General features: G+C 44.9%; 1 protein-coding gene across 18 annotated transcripts in view; it reads left to right on the top strand.

The window, feature by feature from the left end:
- VPS41 (VPS41 subunit of HOPS complex) overlaps positions 1-13,090 on the top strand; it is a 188,163-nt gene that overhangs the window by 86,669 nt on the left and 88,404 nt on the right. For 17 of the 18 annotated variants that reach the window (XM_089315632.1, XM_089315643.1, XM_008261661.5 and 14 more), the window contains 2 exons: positions 2,468-2,530; positions 6,628-6,693. In XM_089315632.1, the coding sequence (XP_089171758.1) occupies positions 2,468-2,530; positions 6,628-6,693 (129 nt within the window). Of the gene's footprint in view, positions 1-1,746; positions 1,810-2,467; positions 2,531-6,627; positions 6,694-13,090 lie in introns of those variants that run through there. The other variant, XM_089315644.1, reaches the window with a different exon arrangement.

Here is a 13,090-nt window from a genome sequence, read left to right as displayed (position 1 = left end):
GTCTGCCTCATTCCCTTGAGCCCTCTTTTCACTGCACTAATGCCATTCAGTAAGGCTCTATTCTCATCACTTAATAACCTCCAATACCATCACGTTGAGAATTAAGTTTCAACATCTGAATTTGGGACAGGCACGTACATCAGATTATAGCAGAGACATTAGACCCATATGGCTTCACTGAGTGAATTTCTTTAAGAATTGAAAGAAGAAATAATAGCACTACCCAAGAGACTAGGAAACGAACACATCTGAAGTCTTGGGACACGCTTCCCATTGGCCTCAAATTGCTAGCTAGCTCCACGTCTTTGAGAGCCCCTGGAATTTGTATGTGCTGCTGGTGAGAGTGCAAATTAGTTTAAACCCCTTTGTGAGATGGTTTGGCTGTCTACTAAATGTGAACATACGCACAAGCTACAATTCAGCAGTTCTGTTCCTGCTTAGATAGTCTTCATAGATGTGTATGGAAGTGCACCAAATTATTTATAAACAGTGTTTGCAGCAGCATTATTTATAATTGCCCCAATCTGGAAACAGCACAAGTGGAAGGAATGCGTCCGTTGTGGTAGATGCATGCACTGAACTGCTACACCAAGGTGGGCATTCGGCCAGCAGTTAAGGTGCCCATTAAGATGCCTGTGTTTCATGTTACATGCTTAGGTTTGATACCCGGTTCTAGCTGCTGACTCCAGCTTCCTGCCGGTACAGACCTCCTGGAGCAGCAGTGGTGCCTCAAGTACTTGGATTGAGTTCCTGGCTCCTGGCCTTGGCTCTGGCCAGGGGACATTGCAGAATTTGGGAAGTGGACAAGCAAATGGGAGATCTCTGTCTGGCTTGTCTGCCTGTCTGTTTCTGTGTGTGTGTTGCTCTCACACTTGTTTTCTTCTTGTGCTCCAACTCTCTCACCGTCTCTCTGCTTTTTAAATAAATAAAAATTAAGAACTACATGCCAGTGACAAAGAACTATTGCTTTATACAACAGTATGAATAAATCTCATGAAGAATATGTTGAATATTGATAGAAGACAGATCTTGTACATTTGTATAAAATCTAGATACCACAAGTTATTCATAGTGGTAGATTTCAGGGTAGTGGTTAGTTTGAGGCTATACTGACTGGAAAAGGAGGAAGGAGCATCTGGGGTTCTGTTCTTGATAGTGTTGGCTGCACAGGGGTATGAGGTATATTCATGTCGAAAGAATTTGTTAATCTGTAAACGGATGATCTATGTCCTTCACATTTTATTTATATGTGTATGCATCTGAGTATATCTGTCCAGCTCTCTTTTGGTTCTATTGTTGTTAAGTACTCAGAAAAAAATATGAGTAAAATAGCTTTAAAGAACTTTAAATGGGGAGCAGTGGTAAGAAGGAACTGAAATATTTCAGTTTTACACTCTGCGCAGATTCAGCATATATAAATGAAGATCTCCTAATCTTACCCACATTGATTTGTGTGGTTGATATCTACGTGAGTGTGTGTGTATGTGAGAAAGAGAGAGAGAGAAAGAGAGAGAGAGGAAGAGAGAGAGATCTCTAAAAAGAAGCTTCCTTTTCCTTTCAGGAATGAAAGATAGTTTCTTCATGGATATTTGTGGTGTAGCTGCCTCCTTCAGTGCCTGCATCCCATATGGGTGCTGATTTGAGACCTGCTCCACTTCCAATCCAGCTCTCTGCTATGGCCTGGGAAAGCTGTGGAAGATGGCCCAAGTGTTTGGGCCCCTGCACCTGCATGGGAGACCCAGTAGAAGCTCCTGGCTTCAGACCAGCCCAGCTCCGGCTGTTGTAGCCATTTGAGGAGTGAACCAGTGGGTGAATATCTCTTTCTGCCTCCACCTCTCTGTAACTTTGTCTTTCAAATAAATAAATAAATCTTAAAAAAATAAATTGGCATCCATTAATGAAACAGAAGTGTGGTGACTAGTGGGAACTGTATTCACAAGAGGCTTCTCACAGCTTGGTTGCCATGAAGTACTCTCACCCTGATGGAGCTGTGTCCATTGGATTTTTTTTTTTTTTTTTTTTTTTTTAAGATCTATCCATTTATTTGGAAGGCAGAGGTAGAGAGAGAAAATAGGTCTTCCATCTGCTGGCTTACTCCCCAGCTGGCTGCAATGGATGGAGCTGCTCCAATCCAAAGCCAGGAGCCAGGAGACTCCTCTGGGTCCTCCACGTGAGTGCAGGGGCCCAAGCACTTGGGCCATCCTCCTAGACCACAGCAGAGAGCTAGATCAGAAGTAGAGCAGCTGGGACTCAAACCAGTGCCCACATGGGATGCTGGCATTGCAGGTGGCAGCCCCACCCTCTATGTCACAGGCCCAGCCCCTCTATTGGATATTAAACAGAGGTCAAAGGACTTTAGAATTATTTGAATGCCTTATGATTGTTAATGATTACACATGTTCTTATGGACTTAGCAGCCTTCTCCATTGCTTTCGTGGGGAACTGACACAATGCATTTACTTTGTAGGTGCAGGTATTTGGACTGTATTCTGGAGAAGAATTTCATGAGACTTTTGACTGTCCCATTAAAGTAAGTATTCTGCAAGTTTTAGTTTCCTAAGGATTTTCTCAATTAAAGCAATAAAGATAATAATGTGAGCAGTACTAGTTCTAATATTTTCAATAAGAATTCAAAAATTAACCACGTGCTAGATACCATTGGGATACTATGAGGGAGTCCAGGATGTATATTGAGTGACTGACCTCAGTCTGTCCTCAGGGAGCTTTTGGTATGGTGGGTGGGATCACACACACACACACACACACACACACTCTCCCAGTCTGTGATTGAAGGTTCAAAGAGGTAGTCACAGCATTTAGGAGATGGTCCCAAGTGAAAGGAGTCACTTCCAGCTGTTCTGTTAGCGACAGCTTCATGGATGGTGTGATCGTTGGGCTTTGATAAATGGACAGGTGCAGAGAGAAAAACTGGCTTTCAGTGGGGAAGAGAAGCATAATAGAAGTTGGGAGGCTAGAAAATTCCAATTGCATTCAGGAAATGGCCAACACTCCTGTCTAGATGGTGCGTACAAGACTGATTTGGTGAGAGAACTTTATAGGCAGACTGCACTGGCTCTGTATTCAAGCTGCAGGATTTAGCCTCCATCTGGTAGATAAGGAGGAATTATTAAATGTTCAAGAACAAAGAAGCCATGTAGACTAGAGCAAACTTCTGGAAAAATAATATGGTGACTGTCTATACATTGGAGAGGTAGTTGATAAATGAGGCAAAAGGACTAGCTTGAGGTAATAGTTATGGTAGTTAAACTGTGTTATAGTTGTTACAGGAATAGGTTGTTCATTTTGTTCACTTGTTCATTCAGACATTTATTGACCAACAGGTAAAAGAGAGATAGGGTCTGAAGTGTGTTTCAGAAAGCCTAATTTGTAAAAATGGAAAGTGATTTAAACAGGAGAGTGATTGGGAATAAGAGACAATTTCGAAGACTCTCCCACCTCTCTGTAAGTCTGCCTTTTGAATAAATAAATAGATCTTTTTTTTTTTTTTTAAAAAGGCTAATTTGACACTCCAGGCAAGTTATTACAGGATCTCAAAAGAAAAAAAAAGTGATTGCAAGTATTCAAAACAGAATGGAGGACATGAGTTTGGACAGCTTTTAGGAGATAAACTTATTTAAACTGCTAGAGTTAGACAGTGAGAGAGAGACAGAGAGAAAGGCCTTCCTTCTGCTGGTTCACTCCCCAAATGGCCACAACGGCTGGCGCTGCGCCGATCCGAAGCCAGGAGCCAGGTGCTTCCTCCTGGTCTCCCATGCGGGTGCAGAGCCCAAGCACTTGGACCATCCTCCACTGCCTTCCCAGGCCATATCAGAGAGCGGGACTGGAAGAGGAGCAACCAGGACTAGAACCCGGTGCCCATATGGCATGCCGGCGTTGCAGGCGGAGGATTAATTAAGTGAGCCATGGCGCCGGCCCAGGGATTGTTTCTTAAACACAAAGTTACTACCCACAGTTGAGTGAGATGACGCCTTTTAAAAAAATACATCATCCAGTTTAAAGCCGTAGAGTGAGAAGCGGAGAGGACTGACGGTGGATTCCTGGAGCACTCCAAAGACTCAGGGGGCGTAAGGAAAAGGAGCCGCACTTAGAGGGGCTGGAGGAAAGGCAGCAGAGCAGCGGTGTGTGGGGGGAGCCCTAGGAGAGTGGGTTTCCACGAGGAAGAGGTGGCTGGCGGTGTTGCAGGCAGTGTGGAGAATGGGTGGGGGGAGGGCTGGAATGAGGGCATTTTATTTGGTAATTATGAATTGTCTGGCAACCTCTGTGATGGGGAGAGTTTCAAGCGCAGGAGACTCACATGTATCCAGAAGGAAGCTGGAGGCAAGGAAGCTGAACCAGTAAAGGCTCTACTTTCAAGACATATGGTGGTAAAGAAAAGAGGTCATCTGATAGGTTGAGGGGCAGGATCCAGGGAAGATTCCTACAGATCAGTTCTGGTCCATGGTAAAACATCAACAAAGGGAGAAAGGTTAAGTAGAGAAGACAGGGGTTACTTAATGGAGCAGTGCTAAGCAATGAGACCAGAGCTTAGGCAGGGTGTAGAATCTTGGAAAAGAGGGCAAGGCCCTCTGCCTACAAGATAGGCATGAAGGCGGTCAGGCTGAGCCCAGCGACTGCAGAATCAGGCAGCGAAGATCAGCAGCATCGATGGCTTTATTTCCTTAAGCCTGAAGGACAGGAAAGGAAGGGGGGAGGGGTAAGGTCTTCATAAAGTTCACGGAAAACAAGTGTTTCTTTTAAAAACAACCTTTTTAAAAATTTTGCTTGACACCAGAAAGAGAAAGAAATTTTTATCTGCTGATTCACTCCCCAGATCCCTGTAGTAACCTGGGCTGAGCTAGGCTGAAGCTGGGAGCTGGAACTCAATCCCAGTCTCCCGCATGGGTGGTAGGGACCCAACTACTTGAGCCATCATATGCTGCCTTCTAGGGTGAACATTAGCAGGAAGCTGGAATTAGGAGTAGAGCCAGAACTTGAACCCAGGCATGTGACATTGGAATGCCCATGTTCCAGACAGTGTCTTAAAAGCTATGGGAAATACCCAACCCCATATTTTCACTACATTTTGTTCCATTGGCTACTTGTAGGGTGATTAAGGAACAGAAAAGATGGTTGGATAACTGTCACATATCTGGAGTTACCCATTAGGAGAGAGCTAAAAAGACTGTTGGGGAGATGTTTAAGAATGTAGAACAGCAGCATGTATAAGTGTTTCAATATTGGTGTTTAGGATGGATTAGGCAAGTGTTGAGGGAAAGAAAGGCTAACCTGAGGGGAAGGAATGGTTAGAGAAATGAAGGGTGGTAAGACAACTTAGGAAGAGGAATCTATTAGTCCATTCCAGTGGAGTAGGGAAATGTATTAGTTCATTAATAAGAATGTAAACTATAGTTTTGAAGATTTATTTATTTGAATGGCAGTGACAGCGTGAGGAGGGAAGGAGAGAGAGAAGGAGAAAGAAAGGGATATCTTCCATCTACTGGTTCACTCCCCCAGTTAGCCACAATGGCCATGACCAGGCCAGGTGGAAATCAAGAGCATGGAACTCCTTCCAGGTCTCCCACATGGGTGCAGGGATCCAAGCCCTTGGGCCATCTTTCTCTGCTTTCCCAGGCACATTAGCAGGCAGCTTGATTGGAAGTGGAGCAGCCAGGACTCAAATCAGTGCTAATTTGGGATGCTGGCATCACAGATGGCAGTGTAACCCACTGTGCTGTGTTGCTGGCCCTATAAAGCATATTTAATTAAAGGTTTATAAAAGTATAATCATGTGCATTTTTTTATTCCTAGGAATATTCCTTGAGTGGGTTTAGAAATAAAATTTGTTAAGTAGGTGATTTCATGGGTGGTTGGAGGATGAAGTGACGAGGAAGCAGAGTGTATGCAGAACTACAGCTGTAACACATGAGCCCAGATGCAAGCTGCTCTGAGGAAAGCCACTAGAACTTCACTGTTGCCTTCACTGTGCAGCCCTACTCCAAGTTAATAATGTCATATAAACATGAAGCCACTGGCAAATGACAGAAATAGTAACCTGGTGTTGGGACAGCCTTGGGGGAAAGCTGTGCAAAAAATGGGCAGGAAAGGGACTGACAGAGTGGAAAGCACATAACAACCACAGGAGTAGGAGGTTGGGATGTAGTAAAAGGGAAACTCCTGAATGGTTTGCTCTGCAGCTCTTGGGCCCAGGGGTTCTGTGTGTCTCTCACCAATGGGGTTTGATGTTGCTGTGCTGTTCTGCTTGGTGCCATCCATTGGGCAGCACCTTGGGTAAAGAGGTCATCAGGTCCTTTCTCGAGTTTTCTTCTCTGGTTTGTATTCAGTTACAAACAGTTGTGGTTTCTTGTTACCTCTAAAGAGGGGACATTGACTCAGAGGCCCCCAGTCACTAGAACAAGTTCATTCTAGTTTTTGAGTTTTGGCCTGGCTTCCTAGAAGATTTGAAATCTTTTCTCATAAAAGCAAGACTCAGATGTCGTCAGTTGCTATAGAATATTATCTGAATATAATACTTCCAGGACATCAGGACAGTGCCTAGGTCACACTGTTTGGAATGCATAAAGGGTTTCATTCCGTGCTTTCACCATCACTCCTAACTTTCTCTTACAGATCATTGCTGTGCACCCACATTTTGTGAGATCCAGTTGCAAGCAGTTTGTAACCGGAGGGAAAAAGGTAAATTGTGTGTGTGTCTATCGTGACATGTACCTTTTGTGGGTATTCTGTCTGATCTCTAATTTATCCTTAATATTATTAACATCTGACTATAGAAGAAATTTTAAGAAAGAAAAATGTAATGAAATCATTAGACCATCATGTCTTGGGAAAGTTTTGGCCTCAGTGTTTCTTACAGTATTCCTGTGAAGTAGATAAAGGATAATTGAAATACCATATAGAAATTTGAAACTTTCTCCATTCCACAGGAAAGAGGCTGCATTTAAAATACCAAAAGAGCAGAGTGGGCATTTAGCCTGGTGGTTGGGATACCAGCACCCATGTCAGAGTACTTGGGTTCGATTCCCAATTCTGACTCCTGACTCCAGCTTTCCACTAGTGCCGACCCTGGGAGGCAGTGAGTGATGGCTGAGTAGTTGGCTGCCTGCCACCTGTGTGAGGGACCCAGACTGAAACACTGGCTCCTGCTTTCGGCTTGGAACAGTCCTGGCCATTGCAGACGTTTGGAAGTGACCCAGTGGCTGGTAGCAGTATCTCCCTCTCTCCCCTTTCCCTCTCCATCTTTCTCTCCTACCACCCTCTCCCTCGCTCTCTTCCCTCACCTGTTCTCCCTCTCAATAATAATAGTAATACCAAAAATATTTAGTGACATTTTCCCCATTGTGGAAAATCTCTTACAGGCCTTGATAAACTCATAGTACAATTATCTTTACTTGTTATTGACATCTTCCTGGCACATGTTATTGTCTCGGTGCTATTTTAAAAATAAAAGAGTGAAACTTTTTATATTAATATATTTCTGTTTATAGGTATGGTAAATTCTCAAATTAATGAATTTTTTTATATATATAGAAGTCAGTCTTTTTCTATTTTTACGAACTAGAGGTATTTTAAAACCATTTTTACATCAAAACATCATCACCATGGTGAAACTGAGTGTGATTCATACTGTTTGGAGCCAGTGACAAGGAGGCTATTTCTGCAGGAGCGCAAAGCCATGGGATGACTACTTTGAGCCCCAGATACCAAAGGGTCTCTAATATCTTACAATAGGTACGGGTTCTTCTCCCTTGGTCTGGAAGTTCACGGAATGATGGTGTGGGAAAGTGTCCTGGGCATCCCCTCGCTCCTTGTTGTGGCTGTCTTGGTTGGTCCGGGATCCTCATTGCGCTCCCCAGCATGAAGCCAGTGCTGCACCAGCAGCTCAGATTTCTGTTGAAGAGCTAGGCCCATCCGTCCACCTCTCAGCCCTTCGTTGACCACAGGCTCTCGCTCTGTCCACCTCGTGTTCAGCATCGTGGGGCTATTCAGTGGGAATTACTGACTTTGCCTCACAGCCTCTAGCTTAGAGCTATAGATGCTCCGCTCTTGTAGAAGTGACTACCTTGCTTATCTCTGTCAGCTCCAGTGTCGCTCCCCCTCTTCGTGGAGGAGCAACACTGAACCCTGCGCTGTTCTTTCTGTCTGCTCGGCCCTCCCCGGGTTTGCTGCTGGTTCTTCCCGGGTTGGCTACTATCCCTTCCACCTCCGTGGAAGGGCAGTTCCCCCTGGCCGCATTCCCCACTTCCGCAGGGGAGCGGCACACCGCCAGCCGGCTCTTTCGGGGGCTGCACGGGTTCCCTTAGATGTTCCCCATAGATGTTTTTTTTGCATGCCGTCTCTCTCCTCCTTTATAGTCCTCCTCCGCCAATCCCAACTCGGCTGAGTACGCTGCTCTCCAATCAGGAGCAAGTCCTACAGTTAATTGGTTGAACTGGAGGCAGCTGTGCGGAAGCTGTTTACTTCTCTCCCAGCGCCATATTGTGGGAGAGCAGATGCATAGAATAAGTCCTAATTCGAGCAACTCAGTCTAGTCCGGATTGCTCCCCACAGATCCCCCTTTCTTTTTATTTTTTGGCGTTGATACGCGCCTGTCTTCGGTGTCCCGCAGCACACACTCTGCTGTACTTGCTAGAGTTGCCACAGGCTCTTACAAGTCCTATCAATCAGGAAAACCGAATCCGGGTCCTCTCTTCGCCATTGTGAGGAGGTTTTTAGGCGCTGATGCGTGCCTGTGTTCGGTGCCCTGCAGCGCATGCTCTGCTCTGCTAGAACTGCCTGCAGGTGTTTACAAAACCTATCAGGCAAACCGAATCCAAGCCTTCTCATTGCCGTATTGTGGGGGAGACTTATTAGTGTTGGTTTGTGCCTATCTTCGGTGACCTGCAGCTCATACTCTGGTCGAGCTTTGCTGGCGCTTACCGCCTTAAATCAGGCAGACCGAATCCAAGCCTCCTAATTGTTGCATTGTGGGGAAGCTTTACTGATGTTAATTCGTGCCTGTCTTAGGTGACCTGCGGCTAGCCGCCCAGGTACTCATCGCCTCACTAATCGGGCAGACCGAATCCAAGCCTTCTAATTGGCATGTTGAGGGGAGGCCTTATTTTTCTCTATTTCTCTATCTCCGGGCATTTCTATTTCTCCCATTTTACTTCTGTCTGCCAACATTCCTATTTCTCTTTTACTTCTAAAACTTCTGTTTCTCTTATCCCCGCAGCTTCCCGGCACCTCGCCCTGCCGGCAGCTTCACGGCTCCGCGCAGCTTCCCGGCGCCTCGCCCCGCCAGCGGGCTCCGCCCCGAGGCTGCTTCTCCGCGCCTCGCCGGCTCTGAGCCGCTTCAGCCCGCGCCTCATCTGCGCGGCTTCCCGGCTTTGCGCGGTCCGCGGTCTCCACGCTTAACCCTTTCGCGTCTGAACCACGGCCTACGCCAGCCCCGTTCCCTATCTACTCACGCCCCGTGCTCTCTCTGCACGCGGCGGCTTCCGCGAGTAACACAGCGTAGCTTGCGTCTCCACCACTAGGATTCAATCCAAGTTCCCCGGGCTAGCCTGGCGAATTCAACCCAGCGTACGTCTCCGCCCCACGATTTGGCTTCCCGTCCTTTGCTCCCCGGGCTAATCAGACGGATCCCAATCTGGCTTACGTCTCAGCTTCTGGTTTCAACTTTTCGCCCCCTATTCCCGGGCTAACCTGAGAATCCCAAAGTGGCTTTCGTTTCCGCCTCGGCCTGCCCCCCGCGGCTTCAATTTCCCTAACATTTTTCTCTACCCGGTATGTTTCCCCAAGCTTTCCTCCAACGATATTCCTCCCTCATTTCTCCTGGCCTCTCCCCACAGTCCGCGTCCGAGTCTGTTTGTTCTAGCTTTCACTTTCGCTTTCGCCCTTAGAGATTTCTCCCAGCTTCCCCCCGTAGTCCGTATCCGAGTCTATGCCTAGGCTTTCAATAGCTTCTTCCGGCACCCTTTTCGTCCGGCTTTTCCCTAGGCTGTTTGCTAGTCTCTCTCTCCGGTATTTTCCCAATTCTTCCCGTTTCTTCCCTCTTAAGTTTGCTATCCGTCCTAGGTTTCCTATCCAAGCTAGGTTTCCTATCCGTCCTAGGTTTTCTATCCGAGTCATTTCTTCCCTCCTAGGTTTCCTATCCGAGTCACGGCACCATTATGTCGCTCCCCCTCTTCGTGGAGGAGCAACACTGAACCCTGCGCTGTTCTTTCTGTCTGCTCGGCCCTCCCCGGGTTTGCTGCTGGTTCTTCCCGGGTTGGCTACTATCCCTTCCACCTCCGTGGAAGGGCAGTTCCCCCTGGCCGCATTCCCCACTTCCGCAGGGGAGCGGCACACCGCCAGCCGGCTCTTTCGGGGGCTGCACGGGTTCCCTTAGATGTTCCCCATAGATGTTTTTTTTGCATGCCGTCTCTCTCCTCCTTTATAGTCCTCCTCCGCCAATCCCAACTCGGCTGAGTACGCTGCTCTCCAATCAGGAGCAAGTCCTACAGTTAATTGGTTGAACTGGAGGCAGCTGTGCGGAAGCTGTTTACTTCTCTCCCAGCGCCATATTGTGGGAGAGCAGATGCATAGAATAAGTCCTAATTCGAGCAACTCAGTCTAGTCCGGATTGCTCCCCACATCCAGGAAGGACTAACTTCAGAATCTCTCTTGTATTTCTTTAGTAAAGACTTTTTTGGTTAGGAAACAGCATGTACTGTAGTATAAATTGACAAAGCTGTGATTTAACTCTCAGCTGTGGTTCTTTTTTTTTTTTTTTAATTTAGCAAGGATGAAGGATGGTAAGTCACTGCTTTTTAAAAAAAATAATAAAGCAAATAGTTATTATGTCCTGATTTGAAAATTAGAGAATATCTCAGCTGTTAGGTTCTGGCTTCAGGGTCTTTCATAAGGGCTACAGTAAAGAAATGGACTACGGCTGTGGTCATTGAAGGCTTGACTGGGGCTGGCAGTCTGCTTCTAAGTCGTCTTCTCCCTTCTTAATAATTATCCACCATGTACTCAATTCATAAATCACAAGTTTGTGATGCAGTTGTGAGTTACAGTTTCCAATTTCAGGAACTGGGGACTTCACAGTTGTCCCCTGTTCCTTGAAAGTATTAGAATAAAGGAAGATGCCAAAGATAATAACAATGTTGATTTCCCAGATAATATGAATTTGATGTCTCAAATTGGGAGGTGAGATTTTCCTGTGTTAGTTTCTGTTCTTAATGATCAGTGAAAGGTAATACTTGTTTTCACTGGGAGAGATACTTGTAGTCTCATCAAGTTTGCTACATCAATGTTACTATATCTATCTGCAGGGTGCCTGGGCTAACTGCTATAATATCTTTGTCCTTCTTCTTAGCCCTGGACACCATTTGCAAACGTGTGTAGGAAGGACAATGTGAATGGAGCGGTTCAGATCAGAGTTTGTTGAGTAGATATATGAACATTGCAGGAACATCAGAGAAATCTGTCACCCTTGTGTTGGTGAGGCAATGTGGGTAGAGCTTGTAGAAAGATGGACATTGTGATAAGCAATAAAATAAGTCAGGTTCACCAAATGCTGGACAATTGAGAAATCAGGGTTTGGTACTTTTCTTTAGTTATCACTGACTAATTGGAAGTTTGTCTTCTATGAAAAAGAATTCCAGTTTCTCATTTTTCCTATTTAGAAATACATATGTGGACATTTCTTTCCAACACAAAAAGATACTTACATTCATATGAAATAAGAGTAAAATACAAACATTTCAGATCATCTGGTGAAAAATTGAATAGGAAAGTGATGCTACTATTAAGTTAGAGTTTCCAGATTAAAATTATTTTAAAAAAACATACAGACTAGGGGCCGGCACTGTGGCGCAGCAGGTTAACGCCCTGGCCTGAAGCACCGGCATCCCATATGGGCACCGGTTCTAGTCCCGGCTGCTCCACTTCCGATCCAGCTCTCTGCTATGGCCTGGGATAGCAGTGGGAGATGGCCCAAGTCCTTGGGCCCCTATACCCGTGTGGGAGACCCGGAAGAAGCTCTTGGCTTCAGATCGGCGCAGCTCCAGCCATTGCGGCCAATTGGGGAGTGAACCAGCAGATGGAAGACCTCTCTTTCTGTCTCTACCTCTCTGTGTAACTCTTTCAAATAAATAAAATAAATCTTTAAAAAAAAAAAACATACAGACTAAAGGACTTAGTGTATTATATACAAAGTTTAGTATTCTGGGCTTGATAAAATTACATGTGTGATGTTTTGAAGTAAAGAGTCATGTGAATATTTCAATGGAATTTTTAATAGCTTTATTGTTACATAGTTTGCACTGTATAGTTTAGCAGTTTATTGAAATGTACTGCTCAGTGGTTTTTAGTATATTTATAGTACTGCACAGCCATCAGTATAATCATATTTTAGAGCATTTTCATCCCTCCAGAGGGAAATCTTGTGCCCATCAGCAGTCACACCCATCTTACTTTCTTCTCTCCTCCCACCCCTGGAAAACCGCTAATTTGCTTTGTTTCTTTATAAATTTGCCTCTTGTGGGCATTTTATGTAAATGGAACAACAGGTAGCCTTTGTATCTGGCATTTCTCATTAGTTTTCTAGGTATATCCACGTGTAGTGTATCTCAGCACTTCATGACCAAAAAGGAATAACTCTTCTTTGGTAAAGTATCTATTCAGATTCTTTGCCCATTTTTATTCTACAGTTGTACACTTTATTTTAGATACACATTCCTTATCAGATGCCTGATTTATAGATATTCTCCCTAGCCTATCAATTGTCTTTTCTCTTTATATTTTTATAAAATATATTCTTTGAAGCACATAATTTTTTTTAACTTTGATACGGTCCTATTTATCTTTTTTTTTTTTTTTCAGTACTTGTGCAAGGCAATGGAATTGTTTCTAAGAAATCATTATGTAATCCAAGGTCCTGATTATTAGTACCTATGTTTTCTAGTAAGACTTTTGTAGTTTTGGTTCTTCAATTAGATCTAGGAACTACTTTGGGTTCAGTTTTGTATATACTGTTAGGTGGCAGGACCGGCTGTGTCCAGATTCCTTGCTTTACATGTTGGTATTCAGTTGAACCAGCACCATG

The sequence above is a fragment of the Oryctolagus cuniculus genome, chromosome 16 (assembly GCF_051225735.1).
Source record: "Oryctolagus cuniculus isolate XC-2025 breed Fujian yellow rabbit chromosome 16, ASM5122573v1, whole genome shotgun sequence".
NCBI classification, from domain to species: Eukaryota; Metazoa; Chordata; class Mammalia; order Lagomorpha; family Leporidae; genus Oryctolagus; species Oryctolagus cuniculus.
The sequence above is the reverse complement of the archived record's forward strand: the minus strand, read 5'-3'. Positions and strand labels throughout refer to the sequence as shown.